This window comes from Dermochelys coriacea, chromosome 2, assembly GCF_009764565.3.
Source record: "Dermochelys coriacea isolate rDerCor1 chromosome 2, rDerCor1.pri.v4, whole genome shotgun sequence".
Lineage (NCBI taxonomy): Eukaryota > Metazoa > Chordata > Testudines > Dermochelyidae > Dermochelys > Dermochelys coriacea.
This window is the reverse complement of record NC_050069.1, coordinates 223988718-224005651: the sequence shown is the minus strand read 5'-3', so window position 1 is coordinate 224005651 and position 16934 is coordinate 223988718. Positions and strand designations below refer to the sequence as shown.

At 40.9% G+C, this 16934-nt stretch overlaps 1 protein-coding gene across 2 annotated transcripts in view; it reads left to right on the top strand.

Annotated features, from left to right (window-relative positions):
- Nucleotides 1-16934, top strand: part of LOC119851029 (probable acyl-CoA dehydrogenase 6) — a 145797-nt gene that overhangs the window by 10437 nt on the left and 118426 nt on the right. Inside the window, exon 2 of one of the 2 annotated variants that reach the window (XM_043509291.1) lies at nt 5326-5436. The exons of the other annotated variant lie outside the window; for it this stretch is intronic. Within the exon in view, the coding sequence (XP_043365226.1) occupies nt 5326-5436 (111 nt within the window). The remainder of the gene's footprint in view (nt 1-5325; nt 5437-16934) is intronic. 2 annotated transcript variants of the gene reach the window in all.

The following is a 16934-nucleotide window of genomic DNA, read 5'->3' as shown; positions in this document are numbered from 1 at the left end:
CCACACATACCCAGGCCCCCCAGCCTCCTGCCCTAACTCCTGTACCTCTTCACACATCCCCAGTCGCCTGCCCTGACTCCTGCACCCCCCCACATACCCATCCTCCCCACACCCCATGCCCTGACTCTTGCACCTCCCACATCCCCACCCCCACCCTGAGCACCAAACGGGAGCTCCTGCACCCCCCCACCATTCCCACCTGCACCCCTCGCACTAAATGGGAGCTGTCCAGGTAAGCGCTCCACACCCAAACCTCTTGTCCCTACCCTGAGCCCCCTCCCTCATTCTAGCTCCTGGCCAGACCCTGCACACCAACCCCAGCCCGCTCCTTCACCCCCAGCCTTGTTCTCAGTGCACTCCCATCCTTATCTCACTGCAGAGAGAGGAAGAGAATGGCTAGAATCAGGGAGAAGGTAGGTACCTACTCTATGTGGACAGGGCCTGGACCCCAGACCAGCAGCGGGCTGAGCGGGGCCGGCAGCCGGGACCCTGGCTGGCAGGAGCCGGTGGATGGAACCCCAGACTGGCAGTGGGCTGATCGGCAGCGCGCTGAGCCACTCAGCCCACTGCCGGTCTGGGGTCCCAGCCGCCGGCCCCGCTCAGCCCACTGCCGGTCTGGGGTCCCAGCCGCCGGCCCCGCTCAGCCCACTGCCGGTCTGGGGTCCCAGCCGCCGGCCCCGCTCAGCCCACTGCCGGTCTGGGGTCCCAGCCGCCGGCCCCGCTCAGCCCACTGCCGGTCTGGGGTCCCAGCCGCCGGCCCCGCTCAGCCCACTGCCGGTCTGGGGTCCCAGCCGCCGGCCCCGCTCAGCCCACTGCCGGTCTGGGGTCCCGGCCGCCGGCCCCGCTCAGCCCACTGCCGGTCTGGGGTCCCGGCCGCCGGCCCCGCTCAGCCCACTGCCGGTCTGGAGTCCTGGCCGCCGGCCCCTTGCCAGCCAGGGTCCCGGCCTCAGGCCCCACGCAGTCCGCTGCTGGCTTAGGTGAACGGAACCCCAGGCTGGCAGTGGGCTGAGTGCGCCGGCAGTGTAAGATCAGCGTTTTAATTTAATTTTAAATGAAGCTTCTTAAACATTTTGAAAACCTTGTTTACATACGACAATAGTTTAGTTATATAATATATAGACTTATAGAGAGAGACCTTCTAAAAAACGTTAAAATGTATTATTGGCACGCGAAACCTTAAATTACAGTGCATAAATTAAGACTTGGCACACCACTTATAAAAGGTTGTCAACCCGTGGCATAGATAAACCTATTATAAGGTGGGTGCATAACTGGTTGGAAAACTGCATTCAGAGAGCAGTTATCAATGGTTTACAATCAAGCTGGAAGGGCATGTCGAATAATTCAGCAGGGATCTGTCCTGGCGCCAGTTCTGTTCAATATCTTCATAAATGATTTGGATAATGGCACATAGAGTACACTTACAAAGTTTGTAGATGATACCAAGCTGGGAGGGATTGCAAGCACTTTGGAAGACAGATTAGAATTCAAAATGATCTTGACAAACTGGAGAAATGGTCTGAACTAAATAGGATGAAATTCAATAAGGACAAGTGCAAAGTACTACACTTAGGAAGATTCATAGATTCATAGATACTAAGGTCAGAAGGGACCATTCTGATCATCTAGTCTGACCTCCTGCACAGCGCAGGCCACAGAATCTCACCCACCCACTCCTATGAAAAACCTCACCCATGTCTGAGCTATTGAAGTCCTTAAATCATGGTTCAAAGACTTCAAGGAGCAGAGAAGCCTCCCTCAAGTCAACCATGCCCCATGCTACAGAGGAAGGCGAAAAACCTTCAGGGCCTCTCCAATCTGCCCTGGAGGAAAATTCCTTCCCGACCCCAAATATGGCAATCAGCTAAACCCTGAGCATATGGGCAAGATTCACCAGCCAGATACCCAGGAAAGAATTTTCTATAGTAACTCAGATCCCATCCATCTAATATCCCATCTCAGGGGATTTGGCCTATTTACCCTGAATATTTAAAGATCAATTACTTACCAAAATCCCATTATCCCATCATACCATCTCCTCCATAAACTTATCGAGTAGAATCTTAAAACCAGATAGATCTTTTGCCCCCACTGCTTCCCTTGGAAGGCTATTCCAAAACTTCACTCCTCTGATGGTTAAAAACCTTCGTCTGATTTCAAATCTAAACTTCCTGGTGGCCAGTTTATACCCATTTGTTCTTGTGTCCACATTGGTGCTGAGCTTAAATAATTCCTCTCCCTCTCCTGTATTTATCCCTCTGATATATTTATAGAGAGCAATCATATCTCCCCTCAACCTTCTTTTAGTTAGGCTAAACAAGCCAAGCTCCTTAAGTCTCCTTTCATAAGACAAGTTTTCCATTCCTCGGATCATCCTAGTAGCCCTTCTCTGTACCTGCTCCAGTTTGAATTCATCCTTTTTAAACATGGGAGACCAGAACTGCACACAGTATTCTAGGTGAGGTCTCACCAGTGCCTTGTATAACGGTACTAAAACCTCCTTATCCCTACTGGAAATGCCTCTCCTGATGCATCCCAAAACCGCATTAGCTTTTTTCACAGCCATATCACATTGGCAGCTCATAGTCATCCTATGATCAACCAATACTCCAAGGTCCTTCTCCTCTTCCGTTACTTCTAATTGATGCGTCCCCAACTTATAGCTAAAATTCTTGTTATTATTCCCTAAATGCATAACCTTACACTTCTCACTATTAAATTTCATCCTATTACTATTACTCCAGCTTACAAGGTCATCCAGATCCTCCTGTATAATATCCCGATCCTTCTCCGAATTGGCAATACCTCCCAGCTTTGTATCATCTGCAAACTTTATTAGCACACTCCCACTTTTTGTGCCAAGGTCAGTAATAAAAAGATTAAATAAGATTGGTCCCAAAACCGATCCCTGAGGAACTCCACTGGTAACCTCCCTCCAACCTGACAGTTCGCCTTTCAGTAGGACCCGTTGCAGTCTCCCCTTTAACCAATTCCTTATCCACCTTTTGATGTTCATATTGATCCCCATCTTCTCCAATTTAACTAATAATTCCCCATGTGGCACGGTATCAAACGCCTTACTGAAATCTAGGTAAATTAGAAATAATCATTTGTACAAATATAAAATGGGACTTGACTGCCTGGGAAGGAGTACTGCAGGAAAGGATCTGGGGATTATAGTAGATCACAAAGTAAATATGAGTCAACATTGTTGCAAAAAACCCAAACATCATTCTGTGACGTATTAGCAGAAATGTTGTAAGCACAACATGAGAAGTAATTTTTCTGCTCTATTCAGCACTGATAAGGCCTCAAGGGGAGTATTGTGTCCAGTTCTGGGCAACACACTTTGGGAAAGGTGGACAAATTGAAGAAAGTCCAGAGGAGAGCAACAAAAATGATTAAAAGTCTAGAGAACATGACCTCCAAAGAAAGATTGAAAAAAATTGCTTTGTTTATACTGTAGAAGAGAAAACTGAGGGGGGACGTAACAGTCTTTAGGTACATAAAAGGTTGTTATAAAGAGGAAGGTGATAAATTGTTTTCCGTAACCACTGAAGACAAGCTTAAATTGCATCAAGGGAGATTTAGGTTAGACATTAATGAAAATTTCCTAACTGTAAGGGAAGTTAAGTATTGGAACAAATTACCGTCATTGGAGGATTTTAAGGATAAGTTAGACAAATCCCCGTCAGGGATAGTCTAGATGATAATTAGTCCTGCCTCAGTGCCAGGGATTGGACTGGATGACCTATTTAAGTCCCTTCCAGTCCTACATTTCTATGATTTTGTGACTAGGCTCTAACTCCTTTGAAGAAGAAATGACATTGAGTTTCTTCTCTGGATTTTTAAAAAATAATTTGGGCAAGATAGGTATATGTATACATTAGAAGATGCATATAATTACTCCTTTGACAATATCTAATCTTCATTTAAAAACCTCCACTTTTGGAATTTTGGGCCTAATAAAAATATACTTTTAAATATGTTGTGTTATCAAGTTGATGGTCCACACTGTATCAGTATAGTTCTCATTAGAACTGATTCTGACGGCATCAATGTCTAATTGTCACCATTATGAAAGACTGACCTAAAGTCACAAAGGTTTAACACAGTAGTTAGTACTTTAGCCATATTAGTCCAATTAAGGCTAATCAGCTCTGTAAATGACCTGTTTCTTACTGTATCAATGCACATGCTTTAAATATGCAAAAGAAGGGGACATATATTATCACTGCACATAACAAAAAGGGAATAAGGCAAATATGTATATAATAGACTAAGGGTTTTCAGCCTAAGAGGAGACGCACATATGAACTTTTCACAATATTAAATTTCAGGTATGTTGAGTTTCTGAAAATTGTCTCCTGCAGTTTGTTCAGTACACGTTCTTTCAAAATGAATGTTTGTCCTTTTCCATCTAAATGTGTGGAGAGGTTGTTGAAGTTCTCTTTTAGAATAGTTCCTTCTCATCCACAAAAGAGAGAAGACTTACACTGTCTGTGCAAGTACAGACAGCAAGGTAGCACAGTGGGGTCCATGACTGGGGCTCCTAGGCACTATAGCAATACAAATAAATAACAAGGGCAATCACTCTAGGGCTAACTGAATATCTATCCTAATTCCATTAATGGAACTCCCATTGATGCCAAGGGGAATTTTACTTAAAGATCAAAGGTACAATATAGCCATATAAAAGATGAAATCCTGACGCCATTGATATCAATGGCAAAATTCCCATTGACTTCAGTGGACCCAGAATTTCACCTGAAGTTTTTAATCCTTCACACCTGCCCTATAAGTTTCTTAAAGCATATTTTATTAGTTTTTAGCATTTTTGAGAGGGGCAAAGAGAAATCCCTCACATGTAGGTTAGGGACAGGAAGATGAAAAGCTGCTGTTCTGAACCTTTAATCCAAAAGCAGAAGTGCGGGGAAACTCTTGTCTCCTGCTGTATGTGCCATTGGTTGACTAACTGAAATCCTAGAGAAAAATTACATGAGGAGAGAGAAATAATTCAAGAAAGGTTTACTAATCCAGTGAGCTAGGACCGATGAATAATCATAAAGATTTCTATAAACTCTCCCATACCTACAATTTGCTACTGTAAAAAGGTGTACCAAGTGTTTTTTTGCCCCCTGCTGGAAGCTCTGGGAGCACTCCTTTTGGGGAAGAAGAGCAGGAGCTGCATAGAAAGAGCATCCAGGATCAGCTGCAGGTGGAACCAATGAGAATCAGTCCTACTGTGGCTAGAAGGGCTAGGAGCAGGCAGAAGCTAATCCAGGCCCAGCAAGCAAGGTATAAAGAGCTGTCAGCTTCTTCCAGGGGCCAGGTCTGGTTGAAGCTGGGGCCCAGGAAGCCTGGTGGGATCAGGGCCTAACTGACTGCACCTTTTTGTGTGAGTCAACAAAAGACTTTGTGGACTGTAAGGCCCAGGTAAGACAGCTTGAGTTGAATGTTAATATGACTGCTGTAAATCTAAGCAAGCTCACTTACTGAGTGCTCCATTGGCTCACCTGAGTCTGTGACCATTATCCTGCGTAAAATAATATTAAAAATATGCATAGAGTACAAACTTGTGTTATGACTTACAAATGTAAAGGGAATACATTAATCATGATACGTTACTAGAAGTGTTGAACACCTGAGAAAAAAGATGGATAGAAATCTCAGAAGAGAGATGAAGACAGTGACACTGTTACCTATGGACGGGGGTTGAGACCAAACTTGCCACATGTGGATTTAGCAGCTGCACTCTAGAAAGACAGGGGTGACGTTAGTTAGGTAGTGGGGGAACTTTGAACATAAGAATGACTATACTGGGTCAGACCAAAGGTCCATCTAGCCCAGTATGCTGTCTTCTGACAGTGGCCAATGCCAGGTGCTTCAGAGGAAATGAGCAGAATAGGTAATCATCAAGCGATCCATCCCTTTGAAGAATGGATTGCCTCTGTAACACCCTTATGGTCTGAATGTGTCCACCCTCAGATCATAAAGTTGGCCACAGCCTTGGAGTTCAGCTGTATTTCTTACTGTTTCTGGATACGCAGTAGACCTGGGTACAAAAAGTGGGTTTTACATTTTATTTTGAAAGCAGTGAGATTTGTGGTCTTTCCAACCTATTCTGGAAATTAGCTCCATAGTCCTGGATCAGGTAGTTGGGCTGTCCTATTGAGGGCTTTGAAGATAACTCTAAACTTGAATTTGACACTGTGTTTGACAGCGAGCCAGTGAAGAAAGTGGAGCTATGTGGTGACGTGTTCTTTGCAGTCTGTGCTGTTAGACAGACAGACATTCATTAGGAACCAATGGAGTTCCTATAGGGTTTATGTTTCATTACTAGTCACAGAGAATTACGATTAAGGCCAGAATTTGTGGTCACTGTGGCAAAGTCTGAATCCAGCAGAATGGGGGCACAGTCTCTTGGCCAGTTGTACATGGAAAAGGGAATTTCTGTGACCTGCATTTCCCACAATAACACTGCATGCAAAAAAAATCCTGCTAACTGAAATAGAGACTGCAAAAAAGAGAACTCTGTGTGCTCACATTAATAACTATATGAGGCACTAAGATACCGCAGTGGTTGGGAATAAGCATCTGTATAGATTGGTGTTCCAGTATTTAAGCTGTTCTTCCAAAATCTTTTTAGTTTTCCTCACCGTTCTCTCCCCCCTATTCTTACTTTAAAAAATGTTGACATTCAGCAACACCTGAACAGATTTCTGGCCCTCAGTAGGTGTTGGGGGGAGTATTGCAGCAACACTGGAGTAACTCTAACTCTGCATTTATGTGGAATACACTAAGCTGTCACTTATCACATGCTCTCTCTAGAGACCATCATTAGATCATCTTTCTGTATATAATGTAAAGCTAAAAGTTTGAATACAAATACATTTTCTAAATCCCCAGCAGAGTTTTAGTGATGCAAAAATTTAATCTTAATAATGACCAGATAGTTTTGTCTGTACAGCTGAACTAAGAAGAAAACACTGCCATGTGTGATTTGAAAGCTGCTGAGTTGACTACCACAGTGATATAAAGAGAACTCTAGTCTAGCTGCATGGTATGTGTAACTTTGCCCATTGTGGTCAGATTTCACAACCGTTGTAATAGAATTTTACCATTGCTGAGATAGAGAAATGGCTTTAGTAAAATAGAATACAAGTGTTGTTCAAAAAGGAACGTTAGGAACCTGTGTAGATCATGAGCAAAACATTCATATTTAACCAATTGGCTGCCCTCTGGACATTTTGTAACTGGGTATTCTATGGCAGTGGTTCTCAATCAGAGGTAGGCATACCCCTGGGAGTGAACAGAGGTCTTCTGGTGTGGGGGCGGGTACTCAACTCATCTAGATATTTGCCAAGTTTTACAACAGTCTACATAAAAAGCACTAGCGAAGTCAGTACAAATTAAAATTTCATACGGACAATGTTTTGTTTATACTGCTCTATATACTATACACAGAAATGTAAGTATAATATTTATATTCCAATTAATTTATTTTATAATTATATGGTAAGAATGAGAACATAAGCAATTTTTCAGTAATAGTGTGCTGTGACACTTTTGATTTGTATGTCTGATTTTGTAAGCAAGTAGTTTTTAAGTGAGGTGAAACTTGGGGTAGACAAGACAAATCAGACTCCAGAAAGGAGTACAGTAGTCTGGAAAGGTTGAGAGCCACTGTTCTTTGCTACTTTTTGTTTTGTTTCTTTGGAAGAGCAGCACTGGATTAAAGAGCCAAAACAGCTTTGATATAAATATGGGTTTTTGTATCATCCTTGCATATTTGTTATATTGTCAGGAATTGTAACTGAAAGCTGGAGATTAATAGTGCCTGTGAGGTTGCAATATCTACTCAAATAACCTGATAGAGTGGCTGTGTCTTGCACACAAGGATGTATCTTAGATACTGGAAAATGATTCATAGTAGTAGTAAAATTGAATTGGCATATGCAGTGCCTAAAATCATTAGTGAGTTTTTGGGTTTCACAATCTGGAATTTTTATTTATTTTTTATATATTTTTTTGTAATGAAAACAGGTAGATTGAAGTGTGGGAACAAAAAAGGAGATTTGCAGTATTTTAACCTCTGAATCAGTAATCATAATTATATTTTATGTACAGTATAGTGAAACATGCGGCAGTAAAACGGAGGATACTAAATGGTTTAAACAGAACCCTGTCCAATTATTGCTGTATGAATGGAGAGGAAGAAATTATATGACCCTTATTATAGGATCTGTTGTGTGTGCCTTTCTGCTGAAAATGTGTTTTTATAAATAATGAGGTATATTACATTTAGGGTTTTTCTGTCTTTATTTTTTCTTTTAGGATTAGAAAATACAATTTCATTCACTAACAGTTTGATCCAACATTTGCTGATCATTGCATTTCTAGTGCTGTAGGAGACAGCATTCATCTGTTTACTGCTGGGGCATCAGCATAACCGATGTCCAAATGAATGCCAAGAGTTTTATGGCATGGTATTATTATTCATTAATTATAATTATTTGTAAGGATATAAATGATATAAGATAATCATATATAAATATGGGTTTTTGTATCATCCTTGCATATTTGTTATATTGTCAGGAATTGTAACTGAAAGCTGGAGATTAATAGTGCCTGTGAGGTTGCAATATATATAAAAGATATAAATGATCTTTCCACTCCAGCCCCCATTGTTGTTAGCACAGGTCAGTCTTCAAATCCTACAGTTCCTCTGGAAGCTGAGACTCAGCCACAGCCGTCTCCAATAAAAGCAAGGAAAATTGGAGTGAGCCAGGCCTGTGCACCCTTCTTCTCCTTTCTCACCCATTATGTCAAAGGGATACCTCAGGCCTCAGTAGTAACCCCAGGGCTGTCCCTATTAACCACTTGCACAGTCTTTTCAGAATTGGACCGTAAAAGCATCATGCTTTCATGGAGTAACAGCTTCACAGCCTCTGTATGTTGCCCCACTGGATATGCCTACACGGCAGCTGGGAAGTGCGATTCCCAGTGCAGGCAGACAGACTTATGGTAGTTCTGCTTCAGCTAGCACACTAAAAATAGTTCGGACATGTGGCATGGGCAGCGACTCACCTAGTCTCCCTAGTCCAAGCCTGCCCAACCCCCGAGGCACAAACTTGGGTGCTTAGCAATATCTGCCAGTCTATCTGTGCTGGGAATCACACCTCCCAGCTGCAGTCTAGACATACCGTATAACATCACAGGTTGTACTACTGCAAGCTCAGTACATCACTGGGCACCTCAGGACTTCTTCAGTCAACAACTAAGTGACTTTCCACTGCCACCATTCACTTGCTGCAATGTCACTTGCCTCCCTGATTCTTATCACCTCAGTCTGACATCCCACAAACAGAAAGGTGGGATGGGAATTATCTGAGTCTGAGTAACTTACATATTTTTTGTGTATATCTGTATTTGCATATACATGTCTATGTACACATAGAATAGAACCTTCAGGACATAACAAGCCTAGGTAATTGTATTACATGAAATGTCTTTCATTTTTCTAAAGGTTTTAACCACATTTTTAGGTGCTGAATAAATAATAAAACAATGCAATTAGTGTATACAGCACTGTACAGTGGGTGAAGTGTACTAAACATAAGAAGTCCCTGTCATTAGTAGTTTACCCCATAAGGCCCATATTCAGCAAGGTATTCAGAATCTGCAAGGAAGCATCTGGCTGGGAAAGGAGTCTGAAAGGAGCTAATTGTACCCCCCCCCCCCCAGCTCCACAGATTTTCTGGAAATGGTAGTACGGGCCCATATTGTTTGTTCTTTTTTTTTTTTTTTTTTTTTAAAGAGCTCCTGTATGCCAGAGGACTGTTTTTAAGGGGGGATCCCAGGGGAAGCCATGGCCAGGCAGTGTAGGAGTGTATGATTTGGGGCCCCAAGACTCTCTGTTTCATGTGGAATCCCTTGGCTCTGCAGTTTCTGAAGGTGGAACCCACTGCTTGTTTGGTAGGAATGCAACCCCCTCCCAAAAAGCAATTCAGTTAAACTCCATGAAATAGCAACAACGCTTCCTTAGCTCTCGTGCCGTAACACCCCTACTCTACTTGCGCTACATTGATGACATCTTCATCATCTGGACCCATGGAAAAGAAGCCCTTGAGGAATTCCACCATGATTTCAACAATTTCCATCCCACCATCAACCTCAGCCTAGTCCAATCCACACAAACGGTCCATTTCCTGGACACTACTGTGCTAATAAGCTATGGTGACATAAACACCACCCTATATCGGAAACCTACTGATTGCTATACTTACCTATGTGCCTCCAGCTTCCATCCAGGACATACCACACGATCCATTGTCTACAGCCAAGCTCTAAGATACAACCACATTTGCTCCAATCCCTCAGACAGAGACAAATCTCTATCAAGCATTCTTAAAACTACAATACCCACCTACTGAAGTGAAAAAACAAATTGACAGAGCCAGAAGAGTACCCAGAAGAGTACTACAGGACAGGCCCAACAAAGAAAATAACAGAACGTCACTAGCTGTCACCTTCAGCCCCCAACTAAAACCTCTCTAGCGCATCATCAAAGATTTACAACCTATCCTGAAAAATGATCCCTCACTCTCACAGATCTTGGGAGACAGACCAGTCCTCTCTTACAGACAGCCCCCCAGCCTGAAGCAAATGCTCTCCAGCAACCACACGCCACACAACAAAAACATTAACCCAGGAACCTATCCTTGCAACAAAGCCCGATGCCAACTCTGTCCATCTATTTATTCAAGTAACACCATCATAGGACCTAATCACATTAGCCATGCCATCAGGGGCTCATTCATCTGCACATCTACCAATGTGATATATGCCATCATGTGCCAGTAATGCCCCTCTGCCATGTACCTTGGCCAAACCAGACAGGCTCTATGCAAAAGAATAAATGGATACAAATCTGACATCAGAAATCATAACATTCAAAAAGGAGAATGTAGGAGAACACTTCAACCTCCCTGGACACTCAGTAAAAGATTTAACGGTGGCAATTTTGCAACAGTAAAGCTTCAAAAATAGACTCCAACGAGAAACTGCTGAGCTTGAATTAATATGCAAACTAGATACCATTAACTTGGGTTTCAGTAGAGACTGGGAGTGGCGGGTCATTACACATATTGAATCTATTTTCCCAAGTTAAGTATCCTCACAACTTCTTGTCAACTGTCTAAATGGGCCATCTTGATTATCACTACAAATTTTTTTTTCTCCTGCTGATAATAGCTCATCTTAACTAATTAGCCTCTCACAATTTGTATGGCAACTTCCAACTTCTCTGTGTATATATATCTTCTTACTATATGTTCCATTCTATGCATCCGATGAAGTGGGCTGTAGCCCACAAAAGCTTATGCTCAAATAAATTTCTTAGTTTCTAAGGTGCCACATGTACTCCTGTTTATTCTTCCATGAATGTATGTCAAATATAAGGATGCTCTGGGTTATAGCTTCACTGTTTAGTCCATCACATATTGTTGCAGCCTGGCTTCCAAGTTCAGAAAGTCAGTGATGCTCTGCAGAAGTTTTTATGAACAGTCAGGGTTATCCTGAACATCTGAGCAAGGAAAGTACTATATATGGTATGTAATCAAAACCATAAGAAACACTTATTTGTTGGTGGTTTTAAATGAATTAATAGTATCCTGGTACAATAAAAATGGTGATGGCCATCTAGGAAATTTTGTTGAGCCCTTGATGCTTGCCTGAGTAGTTTTTACTTGAAATACTAGTAGCTGTAGTGTGATTAGAACAATTATAATGCATCAGCCACTATTACAAATATTTATAGGTTTTCTAGGATATGCCGAAATACCCCCCTATATTGTAGATTATTTACTTACTTACTTTTGCTCTAAGGAGAATAATTATTGCTTGTGCCAAATGCTAGAGGTAAAAGGCTCTGTAGCTCACTGCCAATCCCCTGAACTATCCAATTCTCCCAATTCACTTGTTTGATGTTTTTTCTAGTGATCAATAAGTTAGTTTAGTTTAGTTTGTTGCTTTTCTATTCATGCAAATTTTTTCACTAAATTAAGTTACAGAGACTTCTTTAATTATGTTGTCATAATGTTAACTGGAGTGATCTTTTTTTCTAGTCAAGTGAGAGCCTTTGAACTGAAATCTGTTAATATCAGAACTGACATGGTATACTTTATGGCACCACAGAATGCAATTAAATATCCTATTAATTCATACAATATCTCTTACCTTTCAAATTCCCTCTTATTTTAGTTGAATAGGACTTACTGGAAGATTTAATTATATTCCTGAACTTGTGAAAGAGTTATTTTGAATTAAGTATTTTTGTGTGAAATTTCCACTCAGTATAATGTTATCCTGCTAACCATGGACAAAAATACATTGTACAATAATAGTATAAAATGAGATATAAGAACTAGTAAAATAAGGGATAAGAAGTAATAAGTTCAATGCTTGTAAAGGTTAAAAGCTGTGGTTTATATATTGTTTTAGCTTTGAATCTCAAATAGCTACATGGAAGCTGAGCTCACTGGTGACTAACAGGAAAAGATCTTTAGTCACTGAAGGACATTTATTTTTACTTTCAGTGCCAAAATTCATTTGATTACATTTTTTGCTCTTGTAGGAACAATATGCTTGTTACAGAATGCAGTGAGAATTTAACAAAGTTAAATAATTTAACAAAGTTAATAATTTTTCGTAGAAGCAGTATAGAGTTGCATGGCTAACTACAGATTGGTGTGCTGAGTGAAATCCCCGAGATTATTTTTTTCAATTTAAGAAATACATAATTAAAATTTCTGAGTAAAAAAATTTTCATATGAAACTTTTTGGCAGTAATCTATACCACATTTTTTAAAAATGTTGGATTAAGATTCTCCACCCCCACCCCCAGTTATTGGACACATACAAATCTGTTCAGTTTTTGTATTTGGGAAGTAGATATAGAAAGGGAAGAGTTATTCTGTCCAAGCAAACCTGTTTTGTCATGTTCAGAATGTGTTCTGTTGACATTAATTTGCCATAGTAAAATCATGAAGAAATGTGTGTGTTTTTGGCCAAAACAGGAAAGCCTACTGTATGTTGGTAGAATTAAGTTATGCCACATAATATTTTTAATCTTATCAGAAATAGTATTTAGTATTAAGCAAAAATTCACCCCAGCGTAAGGGAAATGTTAGTCTGGACCGTCAAATAGATAGTGCAGTATGCTGTAGTTTCATGTGGCACTACCTGGGGATTTTCTGAAGGTGAATTTCCATGTGTTTATTTTACTTGTATGCTGGAATAATATATAACAACAACAACAAACCCCAAACCAAAAAAGCAGCAATGCTGCCTCTTTCCTCCCATTTCTCTTTTCCTGAACACTGAGCTACAGATGCTGTTTTTGATACAGTTTAGTACAGATTACTTTATAAAAAAGTTTGTTGTTAACGTCATCTAACATTATATGAGTTTGTTGGCTTGATCAGTTTCCTATTGGGCACCTATCCATGTTTTTTAAAAGAATAACAGTTGATATTAACTATGGTATCACTCTTGCAGGCAGTCTCCACAGAGGGACAGGAGCTTGCATTGGTATGCAAACTGACCCTCTTCTTCTTTACAGAGATCATGCCTCTGGATTTGAATTGTGACACTCTGGTGGTGCAGTATGAGGAAAATGTGTACACTGTACTTGAGAGAAATTCTTATGCTGTCATCCTAAATAAATATTGTCATTCTTCATAGGCTTTTGTTGGTACTTTCTCAGCATGTTGAAAATGGAAGTCTGCTTCCCGTTTCGATTCAGCATAGATACTGAATTCCCTTGCGGTTTGCCTAGTTAAGTGGCTGTCAGTCTTTCCAGACTACTGTACCCCTTTCAGGAGTCTGATTTGTCTTGTGTACCCCAAGTTTCACCTGACTTAAAAGCTACTTGCTTATAAAATCAGACATAAAAATACAAAAGTGTCACAGCACACTGTTACTGACAAATTGCTTACTTTCTCATTTTTACCAAATAATTATCAAATAAATCGAGTGGAAGATAAATATTGTACTTACATTTCATTATATAGCAGACAGAGCAGTATAAACAAGTCATTGTATGAAATTTTAGTTTGTACTGTCTTTGCTAGTGCTTTTTATGTAGCCTGTTGTAAAACTAGGCAAATATCTAGATGAGTTGATGTACCTCCTGGAAGACTTCTGTGTACCCCCAGGAGTACATGTACTCCTGGTTGAGAACCACTGGCCTACTTGGTCAGGCTAAGAGGTTTGGCCTCTGTAACTGGGAATTTCTCTAGAAATGCAAGCCCTCACATCAACATGCAGCCTTAGAGATTACTTTGAACCTTGCTGAAGGTATTGATGTTAGTCTTATATACAGTAAATGTCGCACTGATGTAAACGAATCTACAGATTGCCACTCATTATCTTCTGCACTTTTTATGATGAAGCGTATAATCGGCAGCAGGTTACCTGATTATCTATGATTGTGGAGGAATATTTCCTTTGTGAACTTGTTGAATACTTATTCCTATGCACTTTATGGGTTAGATTTTAGAATGGGTATTTTCTCTTTAGCATGCACAACTTATACTTGCAATTTAAGCACCTGCTTTTAACAAGTGCAACTGAAGCATCCAAAATTCAATTGTGGGCACAAATCTGAGTACTTGCACCTAAGTATTAGATTCTAGGTGCAAATCAGGTAGATATGCAAGTATTTAAACTTGCAACCACATCTCACTTACATAAGTGTGTAAAAATATAAGTACACATTTTGTGAGCCAAATTGTTCATGAAAATAGGGTAACAGAACTTTGGCCCTTTGAAAATGTATCCCTATATTCCAGTTAGTCTCTTGGATATTTGTTATTTGGAATACTTATCTAGGATAGAAGACAACAAGTATAACTTTTTTATTTATAATCATATAACATCATAAATGAGCACAACAGTTTACAAAACATAGAGTAAGACCTGTTTCCTGCTCTGAAGAGCATACATTCTAAAACAGGCAACACAAATGACAAGAAGTCATGTCTTGGGACAGTACAGTGAAAACACATTATCATAAATACAGACATTCGTAATGGGGTATGGCAAATGGTGGAAAAGAGATGCTACTAGCATCTGGAAAGTGAATCTTATTTATCCCAGGTGCTAGTAGAATACATTATTTTTTATTTGTGCAGTTATGTTGTTTACAGCTCCAAAATGGTGTCAGGTATGAGCAATCTGTGATTATTGGTGAAACTGTATCACACTGTTTTCAGACATCAATTTACTTTGGTCCTGTTTCATACATGTAGCTATAACTGAAGGTCAAAACAAGCAGGACAGGACAAACAGTTAAACTCTGCAAAACTGGTGGAAAATGTAAATGAGTTTAATGCTGCAATCATTCCACTGACTTCATTTACTTCTAATACATGCAGATGGCTGCAGCGCTGGACTCGGTCCCAATGGCTATAGTACAGGGGCAACAATTCTAGTACATCCACTTCCTACTTTTGCTGAGCTCCATCAAAACATTAGGGTAGATTTCTGTTCATAGTTAGTAATTGCTTCTAGTCATTTTCCTGGACTCTATCAAGTGAAGTCTCACAAACAAAGAACACTATTAATAAAAAATCATACTTTTCTACAGCAAACTCAACATTAAGGGTCTATATCTTGAGTATTTAAGTATCTGGAATGAAAATTTATAAACATAGTGGAAGTCTGTCCTAGATACAACATGGGAAGAGGGAAGTGCAGTTTATTTTTTGTTGTTGCTAATCATGTGATCGACAATGTTCATATGAGAGAGATTATAAATAATTTAATAAATTAAACATCCAGTGTAATTGTTTCTCAGAATATGGTGTTAGGAGTGAAATAATAGTTTTTGCTGCCTGATGTGAGGTATCCAGTGTTCCTTGGCCAGCTGTAGAGCAGGAAGCCGGTGTGGATGGGCTGAAATTCTCTTAAATCTGTACAAAAACTAAATCTCTCAAAATGAAACTCCACAGGGTCCCTTCCTTCTCAGCCTAGTGATTTGGGAAGCAGTAAGTATTTATTTCCAGATTAAGTAGTAGTTATCACCACAGGACTTATTTATTTGGTATGGACAAAAGACTCGGAAAGGTAAACACTTGGAATAATAAATGAAGTGTATATTGTAATACATCATTATCTTGGAGAGGAGTAAAATCTCCTTCGCGGATTAAAAATCTGTCTTTATCCTTGTACTATTTTTAATAACTTTTTTATTCCAAAGTGTGTGTGTGTGTGTGTGTGTGTGTGTGTGTGTGTGTGTGTGTTTTAATTTGGACCTCTTATTTGTAGGGCTCTACAAAATTCACACTCACATTTTATGTTTTCAGATATTTACATCTGAAATTTCATGGTGTTGTAACTGTGGGGGTCCCAGCCCAAAAGGAAGTTGTGGGGTGGTAACAAAGCTGCTGTAGAGGGGTTGTGGGAGTGCTGCCCTCACTTCTACACTGCCTTCAGATCTGGGCTCTGAAAAAGCTGCAGCCCGGAGCTTCCTGCAGCTACAGGAGATTCCCAGAGGTGGAGGTGGGTCTGATCTCCACCATGCTGCTTGGAGTGCCCCAGCCACGGGCTCCTAGCTGCTAGTCCCGGCCGGACTGGGGAGGGACAGGATTTGCTCTTCCCCTGCATGGTCGCTCTCTGAGGGAAAGCAGACTCACTTTCGGGTACCTCATGCAGCTGCAGGGTGCTCTCAGCAGCATGGGGGAGATCAGACCCACCTCCACCTCCAGTAACCTCCTGCAGCTGCAGGAAGCTGCAGGGTAGGCACCTGGGGGTGGGTCTGATCTCTCCCTGAGAGCAGTTGTTCAGGGGAAGAGTAAGTCCTGCCCCTCCCCAGCTTGGAGGGGACTAGCAGCTGTAGCCTGGGCACAGTAGGAGCCCCCCAAGCTGGG